The sequence below is a fragment of the Dasypus novemcinctus genome, chromosome 9, assembly GCF_030445035.2.
Source record: "Dasypus novemcinctus isolate mDasNov1 chromosome 9, mDasNov1.1.hap2, whole genome shotgun sequence".
NCBI lineage: Eukaryota > Metazoa > Chordata > Mammalia > Cingulata > Dasypodidae > Dasypus > Dasypus novemcinctus.
The window spans coordinates 110,717,709-110,730,904 of NC_080681.1; the positions used below are offsets into that span (position 1 = coordinate 110,717,709).

At 46.8% G+C, this 13,196-nt stretch overlaps 1 protein-coding gene and 1 long non-coding RNA gene across 2 annotated transcripts in view; one reads left to right on the plus strand and one right to left on the minus strand.

Moving 5' to 3' along the window:
• GRHL3 (grainyhead like transcription factor 3) overlaps positions 1–6,721 on the minus strand; it is a 35,900-nt gene extending 29,179 nt beyond the window's left edge. The window contains exon 1 of the mRNA XM_004465390.5: positions 6,544–6,721. Coding sequence (XP_004465447.4) covers positions 6,544–6,560 — 17 coding nt within the window. The 5' untranslated portion in view covers positions 6,561–6,721. The remainder of the gene's footprint in view (positions 1–6,543) is intronic.
• Positions 4,182–12,513, plus strand: LOC111765816 (uncharacterized). Its single transcript, XR_002798039.2, has 2 exons — positions 4,182–4,396; positions 12,099–12,513. It is a non-coding gene; the product is annotated as an uncharacterized lncRNA (long non-coding RNA).
• The last annotated feature ends 683 nt before the right edge of the window (positions 12,514–13,196 follow it).

Consider the following 13,196-nt stretch of genomic DNA (forward strand, 5'->3'; position numbering starts at 1 on the left):
CCCAAGGCCACCCTGTTGGTACGTTGCTGCCTGAGGCCTAGAACCAAGGTCTCTGACTCCCAGCATTGAGAACCTTCACAAGACGAGCTCCTCAGAGCCCCCTCTGTCTGGCTTCTCCTCCATTTGGGAGAGAGTTGGATACAAGATCAAGAGAAAGGATCTCAGAGGTCCACTTCCCGAGGCTTGCCTATGGCGTTTTGCAACCCCCTGGGCAGGGGCTGTAGGGTGGGAAGGGCCTTTCTCCAGCAGTTTACTCTGGGCCCACAGACAGGAGGGGTGTGGTACGAGTTGCTCCACACCCAGTGAGCCTCTAAACCTTGTCACTCCAACATGCATCACCCTGGACACCAGGACAGAGGAAGCCTGGAGTAATGAAGTGGGATTTCATCCGAGTCCCTTTTGACTCAAAATGCCCACTGCTATCTGGCTGAGCCACTTAAAACTCCCAATAAGATTAAGTAAATGTTTTCTCAGCCAATAGTTGAGGCCTTTGGCACCATTTCCTTCTTTTAGAATCTGAGACCTTAGAAATCTAGTCCCAAAGAGGGAGGTGTGACTTGCCTAAGAGCATGCAACATATAGCAGGATTGGGACTCAAGTCTCTGAGCCTCTTATCCAATGGTCAGTTCCCTATTTCATAGGCATCTCAATAACTCAAAGACAGAAGAGGATGCTTTCAATTTAGTAGAATGTAAAAGAAAATCCACCACCAACGGAGAAGCCTGGCAAAGGGCAGATTCCAGGGAATTGGGTCCCACTTCCCTCCAGCCCAAGGAAGAATTCCAGGGGCTGCCTGAGCTGGGTGTTGACATGCAGATATGCCCAGTCAACAGCTTGCCAAACCCTGCCTTGTGCCACCCAACATCATCAGCTGTGATCAATCACACTTGCTAATTACCTACAGGGAGGCTCTACCGCAACTGCTCATGCAGGAATCATCCAGTCAACCCCAGTCAAGGTGTTCCCTGGGTGTGACAGAGGTGTTCCAAGGTTCTTAAGCCTGCCAGAGTTGGGACACAGTTTGTGAAATGTGCCTTGTCACATAGGATGGGGGCTCATTTGAGGACCTCAAGGGAAAATGGCAGACCCCGGGGCATGTATCTGTGGTGGCTCCAGTATGAATGAAAAAGAATGGACTCATGATATAAGGGTGGGCCCACAGGCACACAGACTTGGGTTTCAGTTTTAGTTCCAGCTCTGTTACTTACTACCTGGTGACTTTAGGCAAGTAACTTGACATTTCTGTCCTTCCGTTATAACTTCACCAAATTATTATGTTACTGATCACTGAAGGTTTCCTATATCATGTTGCTGGCTAAACAATTTATAGTCATTGTCTTATTTAATTTTCACAACAACTTTGTGAGGTATTACTGTTGGAAGATGCAATGAGATAATGTTCACATAATTATGTGAACTATTATTATTAATATTGACCTTGTGGGGTAACTTCCAGCAAATTTCATGACAACTCCAGCCTCACTTTCTCTGGTCTGTAAAATGGGACTCTCTTCCTAACAGGCAGATGCCGATTGATGTTTGGAGATTCCCAGATACAAGGGGCAAGCACAGCCACAGCCAGCTTCATCATCTGGTACCAGGTGAGCAAGTTGAGGGTGGTCAGGCTCCAGCCAACAGTTATAATTCACAATTAATTATGTGCCATTTTCTAATTGTATCAGGAAATCACTTTCTCCCTTTTGAAAAATTCTTCCCTCTATAGGAGTTTTTCTTTCATATTATATTCTCCTTCTTTTTGTTTTTTGTCCAATTTTTGGTTTTGGTCCTCCCTGCACCACTACCACCCACCAACTTCTGTTGCTCAACTGAGGTGTGAAGGATGTTGAAATCCACCTCCAATTCCAGGGTGCCACATCCCTTCATTCGCTCACAGATTCATTCAACATTCACTGAGGGTTACTTTGTGACAGGCCCTGTACTAGGCTCTGGGGACAGAGGGGTGAATGACATACCATCTCTACCTTTGAGAAGGTCCCAGTTCTTGCTGACTTCCTGGGAAGGCCCAGTGAAATAACATGTAATATTGGTGAGATAGTTTCCCTCCATCACCTTCACTAGGTCATTTGCTATGACCATTTAAGGAGGTAAAAGGAGTAAAGAGAGGGAGGAAGTCAGCCAGAATTATTTGCTTTATTTTACAAATATAAAGCTAAGTTCCAGAAAGGGAAGGGAAAGCAAGGGATGAGAAAGAAACTAAGTTATTTAATATGGTCAGGTCCTATGCCTTTTCATCCTCAGACATGCCCTGTGAGGTGGGCTTCATTCTCACCATTTTACACACACACGAACTGAGGCTTGGAGGAGGTTAGAGCTCATCCAAAAGTTACCCAATCCATACGCAACGGACTTGGACTTCAAACACAGTTATGATGCTGGGGCAAAGCTCTCATTCTGCTGTCTCTGAAGCTATACTGCAGGTCAGTGGTGGACCTGGGAGCCTCCTGCCTCCCAATTCCCCACTCCTTTAGTCTCCTAGGCTAATTGTTTTTAAAGTTGAACAGGCATCATAATCACCTGGAGGGCCTATTAAAACACATACTGCTGAGCCCCACCTCCAGAGTTTCTGATTCAGTAGATGGGGGAGCGGTGGTGCTGGTGGTGGGGTTTGCTGAGAATTTGCATTTCTAACACGTTCCCAGGTGATGATGATGATGGTCCATGGACCATACTTTGAGAACCCTATTCCAGGCCAATCAATAGACTCTTAAAAAATATTGACACCCTCTCTTTCCTCCCACTTCCATAGTAATATAGGTTTGGAAAATACAGCAAATACACACAATGTCGAACATACAGAAAAATAGGGAGCAGAGAGTAGAATTTACCCACCATTCCTCCACTCAGAGACAAATGCTGTTAACAGTTTGGCATCTCTTTTTCTAGTCTCTTTTCAGTGCCCATGAGAACAGGAGGCAGGGTGGCATTTGGTAACATCTCCCAGCCTTCACTTAATACCCGGTTAAGGTCCCCAGTTCTGCTGTGGGATCTTGGGCAAGTCTAAATCTCCTCTGCAAAAGGGCAATTTCATTCCCAGCCCTTATGGGGCTGTTGGAAGGGTTAAAGGAGATAACGTAATTGTCACGCACTCCACTGGGTGTCTAGTGTGGAATCCACACTCTAGAAACGTCTGGCTGTTGTTTTTGTTTTAACCAAATGGAAAAAGAGCTTCCAGGATCCTGTTCGTGGGTAGGCCTGCTGCCCTTCCCCCTCCTACTCTTCTTCAGTGTGGGACCCTGGAGGACCAGCTTGGCTCCAGTCACACACTCTTAACACGGATCGCGCAGTCCCTGGTGTGGACCCGGGATCCCTCACCCATCCGGGCAGCCCGGCCCTCCCTGGGCGAGAGCAGGATCCTGATGCATCCGGGCCACGGCCGCTGTTAGGGTCGTCTCCCAGCCTCATAGCCCAGCCCGCCTCTTTTACAGCCGGAGCTTAATGAGGGCTTTTAACTTTTCATTCACCAGCAGCGTAACTCGACTTTTAATAACACACCTCGTGCACGACAAAAAATTTGCTCCTGGCAATCATGGTTTCGACCACAAAACCACAGCGGGGAGGCGTTCCTGGTTAACTCTTTCAGCGCTCCAGGCAATCTGGAGCCGCCGGAGATCAGATACACCTCGGGCGGGGCCGAAGCCCTCAGTCGCTGACTGGGACGGTTTCCCTCCCGCTCCCCTCCCCACCCTCAAGTCGCTTCTCTCCGAGGCTTTTGGGAGGGAGAGGATTCCTGCTCAGGCCGCAGGTGGTATGAGGTCGTAGAGGAGAATCCTGCTGCGCCTCTCTGACTTCCCTCTCTCATGCCATTTGATACACCTACTATGTGCCAAGTCACACTCTCTCTGAACCCTCATTTCCTCCGCTACAAAAGGTGCCCAAATCGCAGGGTGGCTCCGGGGTGGGGCGAGACAGGGAGAGGGGGCCTGGTACACAGTAGGCCTTCCGGCACTACTACAGCTAGAACCCCAAGGACCCGGGAGGTAACGCCCTCTGTCCTGAGGGGCCTCACAGCAGCCGCACCAAGACCGCTGCTTGCAGGACCGTTGCCCTCTCAGGAAGCCCTGACGACCGGAAGTGTACCAGCAGCACACCGGCGCCTCCGTTTTCCCAGGAGAGGAGGGCATAGACAGCGACTTCCGGTCGGCCCCTGGCCCAGGATCCCTTGCGCTGGCTCTACCCGCGGGGCCGCTGAGGGCGGCGTGGGGAGGCCTGGGGCGTGCTGACGTTCCCCCCGCTGGGCCCGACCACATGAAAGGCCCTTGCACTTGCCACCCGCCAGCTGCCTGGAGCTGGTTTCTGACTGCAGTGCCTTGGCATCCATGCCCCTCAAGACCCAGCCTTCGCTTTCCGTACAGGAGCTCACCATTTCCCCTGCCAGGTAGGTGTTTATAGTCCTCATTTTACCGATGAGGAAAGTGAGGGCAAGGAAGGAGAAACAAATGCACCCCACAGCTGGTAAATGATAGAAGGTAGAGTCAGATCTACAAGTCAGTCATTGCCCACTACTCTTGAGTGTTAGCAAGAATTGGTCATTCTATCAGGACTCAAGATTTACAGCCCCAGGACCTGTTCTCTTAACCCCGACACTTGGCAGGGAATGCAGTAGGTAGGACTTGACCACAGCAGAGGCAGCAGCTCAGAAAGTTGCCAACCAAGCACTTGGTGTCCCCTTATCAGCAGGGGCAGCTGAATCCCCCAGCACTGAGGCTCTGCCATTGTAATCTGTATGGTGCCCTCAGAAACTGCCTGCAATTTCTCAGCAGGAGAAGTCTCCCCTCACTCCACCCCAAACTCTGATCTTCCCTGAAATTGTTCTGCCTTAAAAAACAAAACAAACAACAACAAAAAACACAGGGAACCCTCAACTGTCAGAGGATCTGACTTCAAACCAAAGTCTTTAAAGAGGAGAAATGTAGGAAACTTTCCCGATCAAGTAGCCTAGCCTCTGGACATTTTACCTCCTAAGGGGCAGGAATGAATAGATTCTGTTTGCAGCCTCTGCAGTTTTAACCAGCAGGTCTAAGTGGAAATGGTGACACATCATAAGTTTTTTCTGTGCTCCAAGTGTGGGAAAATAGAAAGCAAAAGGTTTGAAATGCTTACTGATAGGTTATTTTTATATGAAGTAAAAAGGTATAATTAGCTTGCCTCTTACCAGGTTTTAAACCAAGCACTTTCCTAAAGCTGTTATCTCATTGAATCCCCCAACAATTCTGTGAAGTGGGTACCATTATTGGCTACAATTTACAGGTAAGAAAACTGAGGCTCAGATAGGTAAACTGGCTTGCCCAAGGTCACACAGCCAGTAAGTGGCAGAGCTGGTACTCAAGCCCAGGTGTTGGCTCCAATGCCCCTGTTCTTATTCTAATTTTATGTGTCAACCCAGGAATTCTGATGCCTCTTAACCCCCAGTGATTGTCCTGTGAGCATAGGCTAACCCAGGAGAACCCAAGAGCTAGCTAGTATCGTGGAATCCTATCTGCAGTCAAGACACACTAACTGCCTTGCCTACTGAGGAGCAGCTAGTAAAAAAGATTGTTCCATCCTCATCTCTGCCCACTCACCTCTAAGGGTGTCAGAAAGAAGAGAGTATGTTTTAGAGGCCTGGCTTCTGCCACCTCCCTGAACCCAGATCAGAGCAACTCAGAATTCCAGCCTCATCCCACCTTCTCTGAGGACTGGATCCCAAACAGGGGGTCTGTGCTGAAGGTCAGCTTCAGCCAGTTGGGGTTCTAAATCCCAGTTGTGGGCTGGAAAGCACCTACATCCTGCCAGGCAACAGAGGTGACCTCACCAAAAACCACCTCTCAGCTTCCCCAGCCTTAGAACTGCCTGAGAATAAAATCAACCACATTTTATTGAATACATCATCAGGCGCTGACTCTATCCTAAGCATTTTACAACTTTTATCAGACTTAACTCTCTCAAGAATCTGACAAAGCACTCTTGTACCCATTTTCCAGATAGTTGAGTGACTTGTCGAAGACCACACAGCTTGCAAGGGACAGAGCTGGAATTTGTATCTAGATCAAGCTGACTCCACGGTGCACATATTTAACACCACGCTTTTGCCTTCCCATTCAGGACTGTTCCAACCCAGCAAACAAGTCCCTTTAGAGAAACCCAACTCTCTACCTAAGACAGCTCATAGAATACCTCCAGGAAAATAGAAAGCCTTGATCAGATTGCGGGTGCCTCTGATTTTCAAGGCCTCTTCAGAGTATAAAAAAGTGGTGCCAAGAACCGTCACAGTTTCAGTCCCATGTTTTCTCTCCCTGGCTCGAAACTGCTGTGTTTCGAGAGGAAAAAAAAAACCAAAAAACTATTTTCCCAGGGAAACACTCAGCTCAAGCTTGAGACAGGGGCCAGCCTCGACACGCCAAGGAGTCGTCGTCAGCCCATTCATTTACCCTTACAAATTGCTCTGTGAATCCTGGCTCTGGCCTCCCTGCTCTTCCCCCTCCTGGAAATCCCATCCAGCCTCCACGCTCGGAGAGCGCCAGGCATCCACCGATGTTTACTCACTCAAGTTCATTCGACATCTTCCTGCTCCCAGGCTCTCACAGCGGGCGCTGGGGCTCCGCTGACCGCTCGTCTCTAATTCTTGCCTGACACAGACATTCCCTGCCTAGGGAAGTGTTTGATTTATGTTGAGGTTTGGGTGTTGGGATTTTGCTGACAGGTAGGTTCCCAGCAGCACCAGTGCTGATTGGCTGTAGAGACAGGTGCCCCGCGACAGCAGGTATACCTCAACAGGTGCAGCTGTTAACTCTTGGCCTGCCGAATAGGGGCGGGGCCGTGGGGGCTGGCTGAGGGGAACTGACCAATTCCTTCCTTGGTGAGGGGGTGGAGGGTGGTGATGTGGGAGGAGGGAAGGAGAAAAAAATATTGGAAAGAAGCAAGACAGCTAGAGGAAAAGTACAGGGACAAACAGATACTTGGCTTAAAGGAAATCTCAATTCCTGTTTATAATTAGTGTCTTGGATACTCAAGAATAACCCTCAAAATTCATATGCATGTATCTTCTCTACCCAGCATCAAACACTTCATGGACACTGGGAAATTCTCAAGGGAGGGAGGAAATCTTCCCCCAGGTGGGTCCCTATATAAGTGCCTTTAATTTTTTTTCCAGAGCTTTCTCCTTAAACTAATAGCTTATGTCCAAATAATCTTTTACAGTTATTCAAATGATTTCTTTTGATTTTCACATTATGGTAGATATTATTATCCCTCCACTCTCATGTCCCCTCCTTCCCAACACACAGCAAGTTACAGGTGAGGAAATAGAAGCCCCAGAGATAAAACGACTTGTCCAAGGGTACAGGCTGGAGGGTGTCAGAGTCCAGATCTGAATCTTCAGTCATCTCACTTCAAGTCTGGCTGTCCCTTGAGCTGAAGTTGGTGGCCTCAATTCAACAAACATTCAGTGAACATCTACTTTGTGTGAGACCCTGCTCTGGGTTCTGAGGAGGCAGAGGTCAAAAAGGCTACTGTGGAGGAGTTTACAGACTGGTGTGGATATGTGTGTATGTGTGTCTTGCTGGCGGTGGGGGAGGAGGGGCAACGTCTTATTTGGCATGATACAGATCTGAATGTGATGTGGGCAAACCACATACCTCTCTAGCCAGCCCAGAATGGATGGAAAAGTTGAAGTCCACCACATCTGAAGCCTTAGCTAGCTGGTCATATCACAAACTAGGTGCTTCGTTCAACAGCAGGAACATGGGAGAAGTCAGATGCCTGTTACACTAAGTAATTGCGGAATAATTGCTGTGAGCTTTCTCCTGTAAAGAACAGGGTTGATAAACCCAGAAGATACACAAACAGGAGAATGTTGGAGCTTTTTTCAGAGCTTCCACCAGGGTTAATTAGAAATTAAATCTAAGCCAAAGACCTTGTCCTCTTTTCTCTCTCTCCTCTCTCATGTCTCCTCCCTTTCTCTGTTCTTCTACCTCCCCCTCTTTGCCTTTTGGCAAGTTATCTCTTTGCTCTGAATTCCCAGTAGCCTCACCTTGGCCCACTCCTTTCTCTCCAGGGAAGGCGGGGTTTCAGCCACTTCTGCCAATTTGATGGAGGTTTTCAGGGTTAAGTCAGAATCCAAGGGAGCCCTCTTGGGGTGAGCTCAGACCCATGGATGGGGGCTACTGAGTATGAGAATTGCCAGGTTGGTTTCTCACTGGCGGCTGTGTTGGAGGCAGTCCAAGGGTACCTGACAATTAATAGTAAACAATAATAAATTTCTAATAAACCACCTACTCAGAGCAGCCCTCTCCAGTTACCCTTGTTAAAGTAGACATTCAAACAGTCTTTATCACACCACTTTATCTTTGTTCTCTGCAAAGCCCTTATGACTTTGATATTTTTCTAAATTAATTGTTTATTGTCTTTTGCCCCTTTCTTCAGAATGTGAACTCCATGAAAGCAGGGACTGCTGAATCTCTAGTGCCTGCTACTGCATGCATCAGGCATTGTGCTAAGCCTTTATCTAAATTATCTCATTTAATCCTTACTCCAATCCAGTACCATCAGCACTTTCATTATCCCAATTTTATAATGAAGAAACAGGTACAAAGAGAATAAGCAAGCTTCTCAAGCTTCGCATGCAGGAAGAGGTAGAGCTCGAGCTAGGATTTGATCCAAGAGCAGAGCCTGGATATCCAGTCACTTCCAAGAGGTTGTAGGTGGCCGGAGGGCCATTTGTTGCCAACTATACCTGCAAAGCTTCCTGCAGGCCAAAGGATGGCACACTTCTCTGTTGTACATATCTGCCTGCCTCCTGGAAAGCTGTGGAGTTTCTGTCAGCTGTGTTACACCGCACAGGTGAAGGGCTGTTGGGGTGACTCATGCTGGCCGGGATTCCAGGTGGCATGTCTGTGCTCGCTGGGCCTTTTTTAATGGGTCCTCTCCCTCTACCTCTGGGTCCTGCCTCTGTAATCACTCACACCTATCTGCAAAGATCAGCAGAGGCCCCAATCAGGAGTGGAGGGTTTCTATGTCTTCATAAACCAGAAGGTCTCAGAAGGGGCCCTGTGATGGGATGGAGGGACGGGTGGTCTGGCATAGGTGAGCAGGGACTCCATGAGCCAATTTGCAAGGTCCCCAGGCCTCTCAAGCAGGAGTTATACCTCCCAGTCAGGAGGTACGGGCTGTTCCAGGCCTTCATCCAATGACCCAGCAATGCCAAGAATTTTAGAGACGCACTACCTAAGCTTTGCTCCCACCCTCTTCCTGCTCCCACATAAGATGGGCAATGCTCAGGGCTAGGCTGGGCTGGTATCTCTTCCCCCTTTTGAATCAGCTCTGTTCTTGGCTTCTAGGCTGAGATTAAAAACAGACCAGGCAGAACGTCTAGGTTAGTCAGTTACATGTAATATAATTATCACAATAATAACAGTAAATAATGATGGCTGCTCTTTATTTAGTACTTGTTCACTGCAAGCACTGTGCAAGGAGTTTTACCTATGTTATTTGGTAGTATTGCTCTGAGACTAGAAGATCTGGGTTCAAATCCTAGCCCAGCCACTTATGAGCTACGTGGTGTTGGGCAAGTGACTTAACATTTTTGAGCCTAAGTTTTCTCATTTGTACAAGATATAAAAATAGCATCCCTCCTCATAGGGTTTATTGTGAGGGCTAAATGAGGTAATGCATGTGAAGTGTTTGGTACAGTGCCTGGCACATAGCACTGAATAGTTGTTAGAAAATTTTTTTTCTCATTTAATCCTAATGAGGAAGGACTAACCTTATTTTATAAATTAAAAAACTAAGACTCAGAGAGGTTAAATGGTTTGTCTAAAGTCAAAAGTTAATATGTAGGGAAGCGGATTTGGCTCAACTGATAGAGCTTCTGCCTTCCACATGGGAGGTCCAGGGTTCAAACCCAGGGCCTCCTGACCCATGTAATGAGCAGGCCCACATGCAGTGCTGATGAGCACAAGGAGTGCTCTGCCACGCGGGGGTGTCCCCTTGTGTAGGGAATCCCCACGCACAAGGATTGCACCCCGTAAGGAGAGCTGCCCCATGGAGAAAAAGAAGTACAGCCTGCCCAGGAGTGGTGCCGCACACACGGAAAGCTGACGCAGAAAGATGATGCAACAAAAAAGAGACACAGATTCCTGGTGCCGCCAACAAAAATACAAGTAGACACAGAAGAACACACAGCGAATGGACACAGAGCAGACAACTGGGGGGGGCAATGGGAGAGGGAAGAGAAATAAATAAAAAATAAATATTTAGGGGAAAAAAAGGTAATATGTAAAGATATTTGCACACAGATGCTCATAGTGGCATTATTCTCAATTACAAAAGATGAAAGCAACCCAATTGTCCATCAACTGATGAATGGATAAAAATATGGTATATATACCCAATGGAATATTATTCAGCCATAAAAAGGAATGAAGCTCATAGCCCATAGAAAAGAGGAGGTGCTCAGTAAAAGGTGATTGGCATTACAGGTTCAACACCCAGCTTAGAAAGAGGTTCTCAACCATCTCCCATTTCCAGCCTTAGCACACAACTTTAAGTTTACGGCACTCAGCACTCAACTTCCCAAATACTTCTGGGTATAAGGGAACTATTTTCTGCATGATTTTTCAGTAAACCTACAACTTCTCTAAAAAAGAAAAATGATGGAGCCATGAGAACAGATTATACCATTCTCTCTTTTGAATGCTTTATCTCAATAAACAGACTTCAGTTTAAAAAAAAAAAAAAGCTCTTCTATGTCTTGTGCTCTTTTCAATTTACAAAATGTTTTTCTACCCTTTATCTCCTTTGATCCACACAGCCAGCCTGGAGGCAAGAATGTATTATTGACCCCATTCAATAGATTAAGACACTAAGGTTCAGAGAGAATACCCTAGTTAAGGGAGAGATTTTGGATTGGAACCTTGGATTTTGGACAATGTATCACCTTAGATACCATATTGGAGCCTAATGAGTCCCAGAAATACTGTCCTGGGTGCACACCTAAAGCTTGGTAAATGTTTCATCATAATAGTCTCTTCTCCATCTTTGGATTTAAATGGAGGGATGGCCCATACCACCTACATAGAGAATTTGGCCCTTCTTTTAAGGTGTAGAATGACCTGGAAGTTGTGTGTGTATGCAGAGTCAGAATATGGAGTGGGCAGGCTCCAGGCCCTTTTACACTCTGTTCTTTAGATTTTCATCACCATTCTGCCAATAACATCACCTATATTCCTTCCTTCCCAGAATTTCCTTGGACATGAGAAATCATGATGGAATCTAAAGATGCCCGAAAGTTCCCCTTAAAAAGCCTAAGGAAAACTCTTGAATACCCTGAGAACAGTTATTTTTTTCACTTATCAAATTCATAAAGATCAAAGAAAATGCTAACCCCTAGCATTGGCAAGGGTGAGGGGGAAATGGGCACTCTCCTTTCTGGAAGTACTCTGTCTCTAGCTTTTAGCTCATCCTCTGATCCAGCAACTTCACTCATAGGAATTTAGGCAAATAATACCTGTGCTCAAAGAATTATATTCAAGGATATGCATTAAAGCATTGTTTATAATCCTGGAAAATTAGAATTAACAGGAATAATTTATTTCAGTGAAATAAATTGATACCTGAATGTAATCATATACCGAGCCGCAGTCTAAAAGGATGCTTCCTAAGTTTCCTTAGTGCCACAGAAGTTATTTGCTGGGCCCATAGTACAAATGCTGCCATTTATGAGTGCTACATGTCCTATGTACCAGGCACTGGGCCCAGTGTTTAATCTCATTTAATCCCACAACAACCCTATGAGGTAAGTACTGCTATCCTTGCCTTACAAATAAGGAAAGTGAGGCCCAGAGAGGTGAAACAACTTACCCAAGTTTATTTCCAGGAAGTCTCTGAGCTGGGACTTGAACCTGGATCTGACTCTTAACTTTTAAGTCTTTCTCTTACTCTACCTTAGTAAATTAACCTGTTCCTATTTTTAAAATCCATTTATATGAACAGGGAAAGAACAGGAAGGGTACATGTCAGGAAATAGCACGGATGCTAGGATAAAGGTGATTTTTATTTTACTTTTTCTGCTTCACTGTCGTCATTATTTTTTCTGTCAATAGAAAAAGAAACTATTTGCAGTTATCAAAAAGTACCAGATCAAAGAAGGCTTATCCTTATGCAGGGAAGGAAGAAAGAGCCAGAGTGCTGTCTCGAGATTCTTCCTCTTTCACCAAGAACCAGCCAAAGCAGGAGGCAGCGGGGGTGCCCAGAAGAAGCAGCTTCAGTCCTGGAAGGAGAAGACCTGCTGGAAAAAGCAAAACCCAGCTGGCTCGGTCCTGGTTGAGCCCCTCCGGCCCACTCTTCCCAGGGGCCTGTGCCTCTGCCCACTATCTTTGGGTCCATCACCAACCTGCATCTTAAAAGGGTCATTAAACAAGACACAACTCACTTCCAAATAAAAGAGCCTCATTGAGATAAACCTGTTAATCCCCACCCCCATCAAGGTAAACAACATTAAAAATGTCTTTCCTCCTCTCTTCTGTCTGCAGGGGTCATGTTGGGGGCTTGTAGGGTTGAGATTGAGAGCTTCCTTGAGGAACTACAGAGAAAAAAAGGCCAGGGCCTGGTGTCCCAGTGCTGAACGGAAGTAGTGAATGGCCAGGGTCATTTCTTCCTGCCTGGGTTAGGGTGGTGTGGGGCCTTTTCCAGGCTCAGGGAAGTTCAGAAAAAGCACAGTTAACCCATAAGATCCTAACCCTGTTGCTCAGAAGTTTTCCTTCAAAGGCTGCTCTCAGTGTCCGTTTGGATCTGATCTCACTGAGCTAGTGGAGAGTGGGAGAGATTTGTTGGGGTCATTCTGGGTCCTGCACCTTTTAGGAAGGCAGAGGCCATTTGGTCAAAGGCTAAGTGATTGACCCTGGACTTTCAGGTGAGGATTTTTCTGAATCCATGGTGGCCTGTCAGAAAGATTTTTAAAGCCCTTAGTTTGGGGGCAAATGGTAAAGCATCAGGGGAGGGGAAGGACTAGAGGGGCCCAAGAACCACGTCTCGCGCAAAGTTCAGGCAACCACTCAAAAGTCACCATCAATCCCACCAGCCCTTACTTGCCCCGTTCACACTTTGAGCCTGTGCTATGGAGAACCTGCCCACACTGCCTGCATGCCCTGCGGTAGGCAGCTTCCCCTCCCCTACTCAGTTCATTTATTTGGTTCCATCCA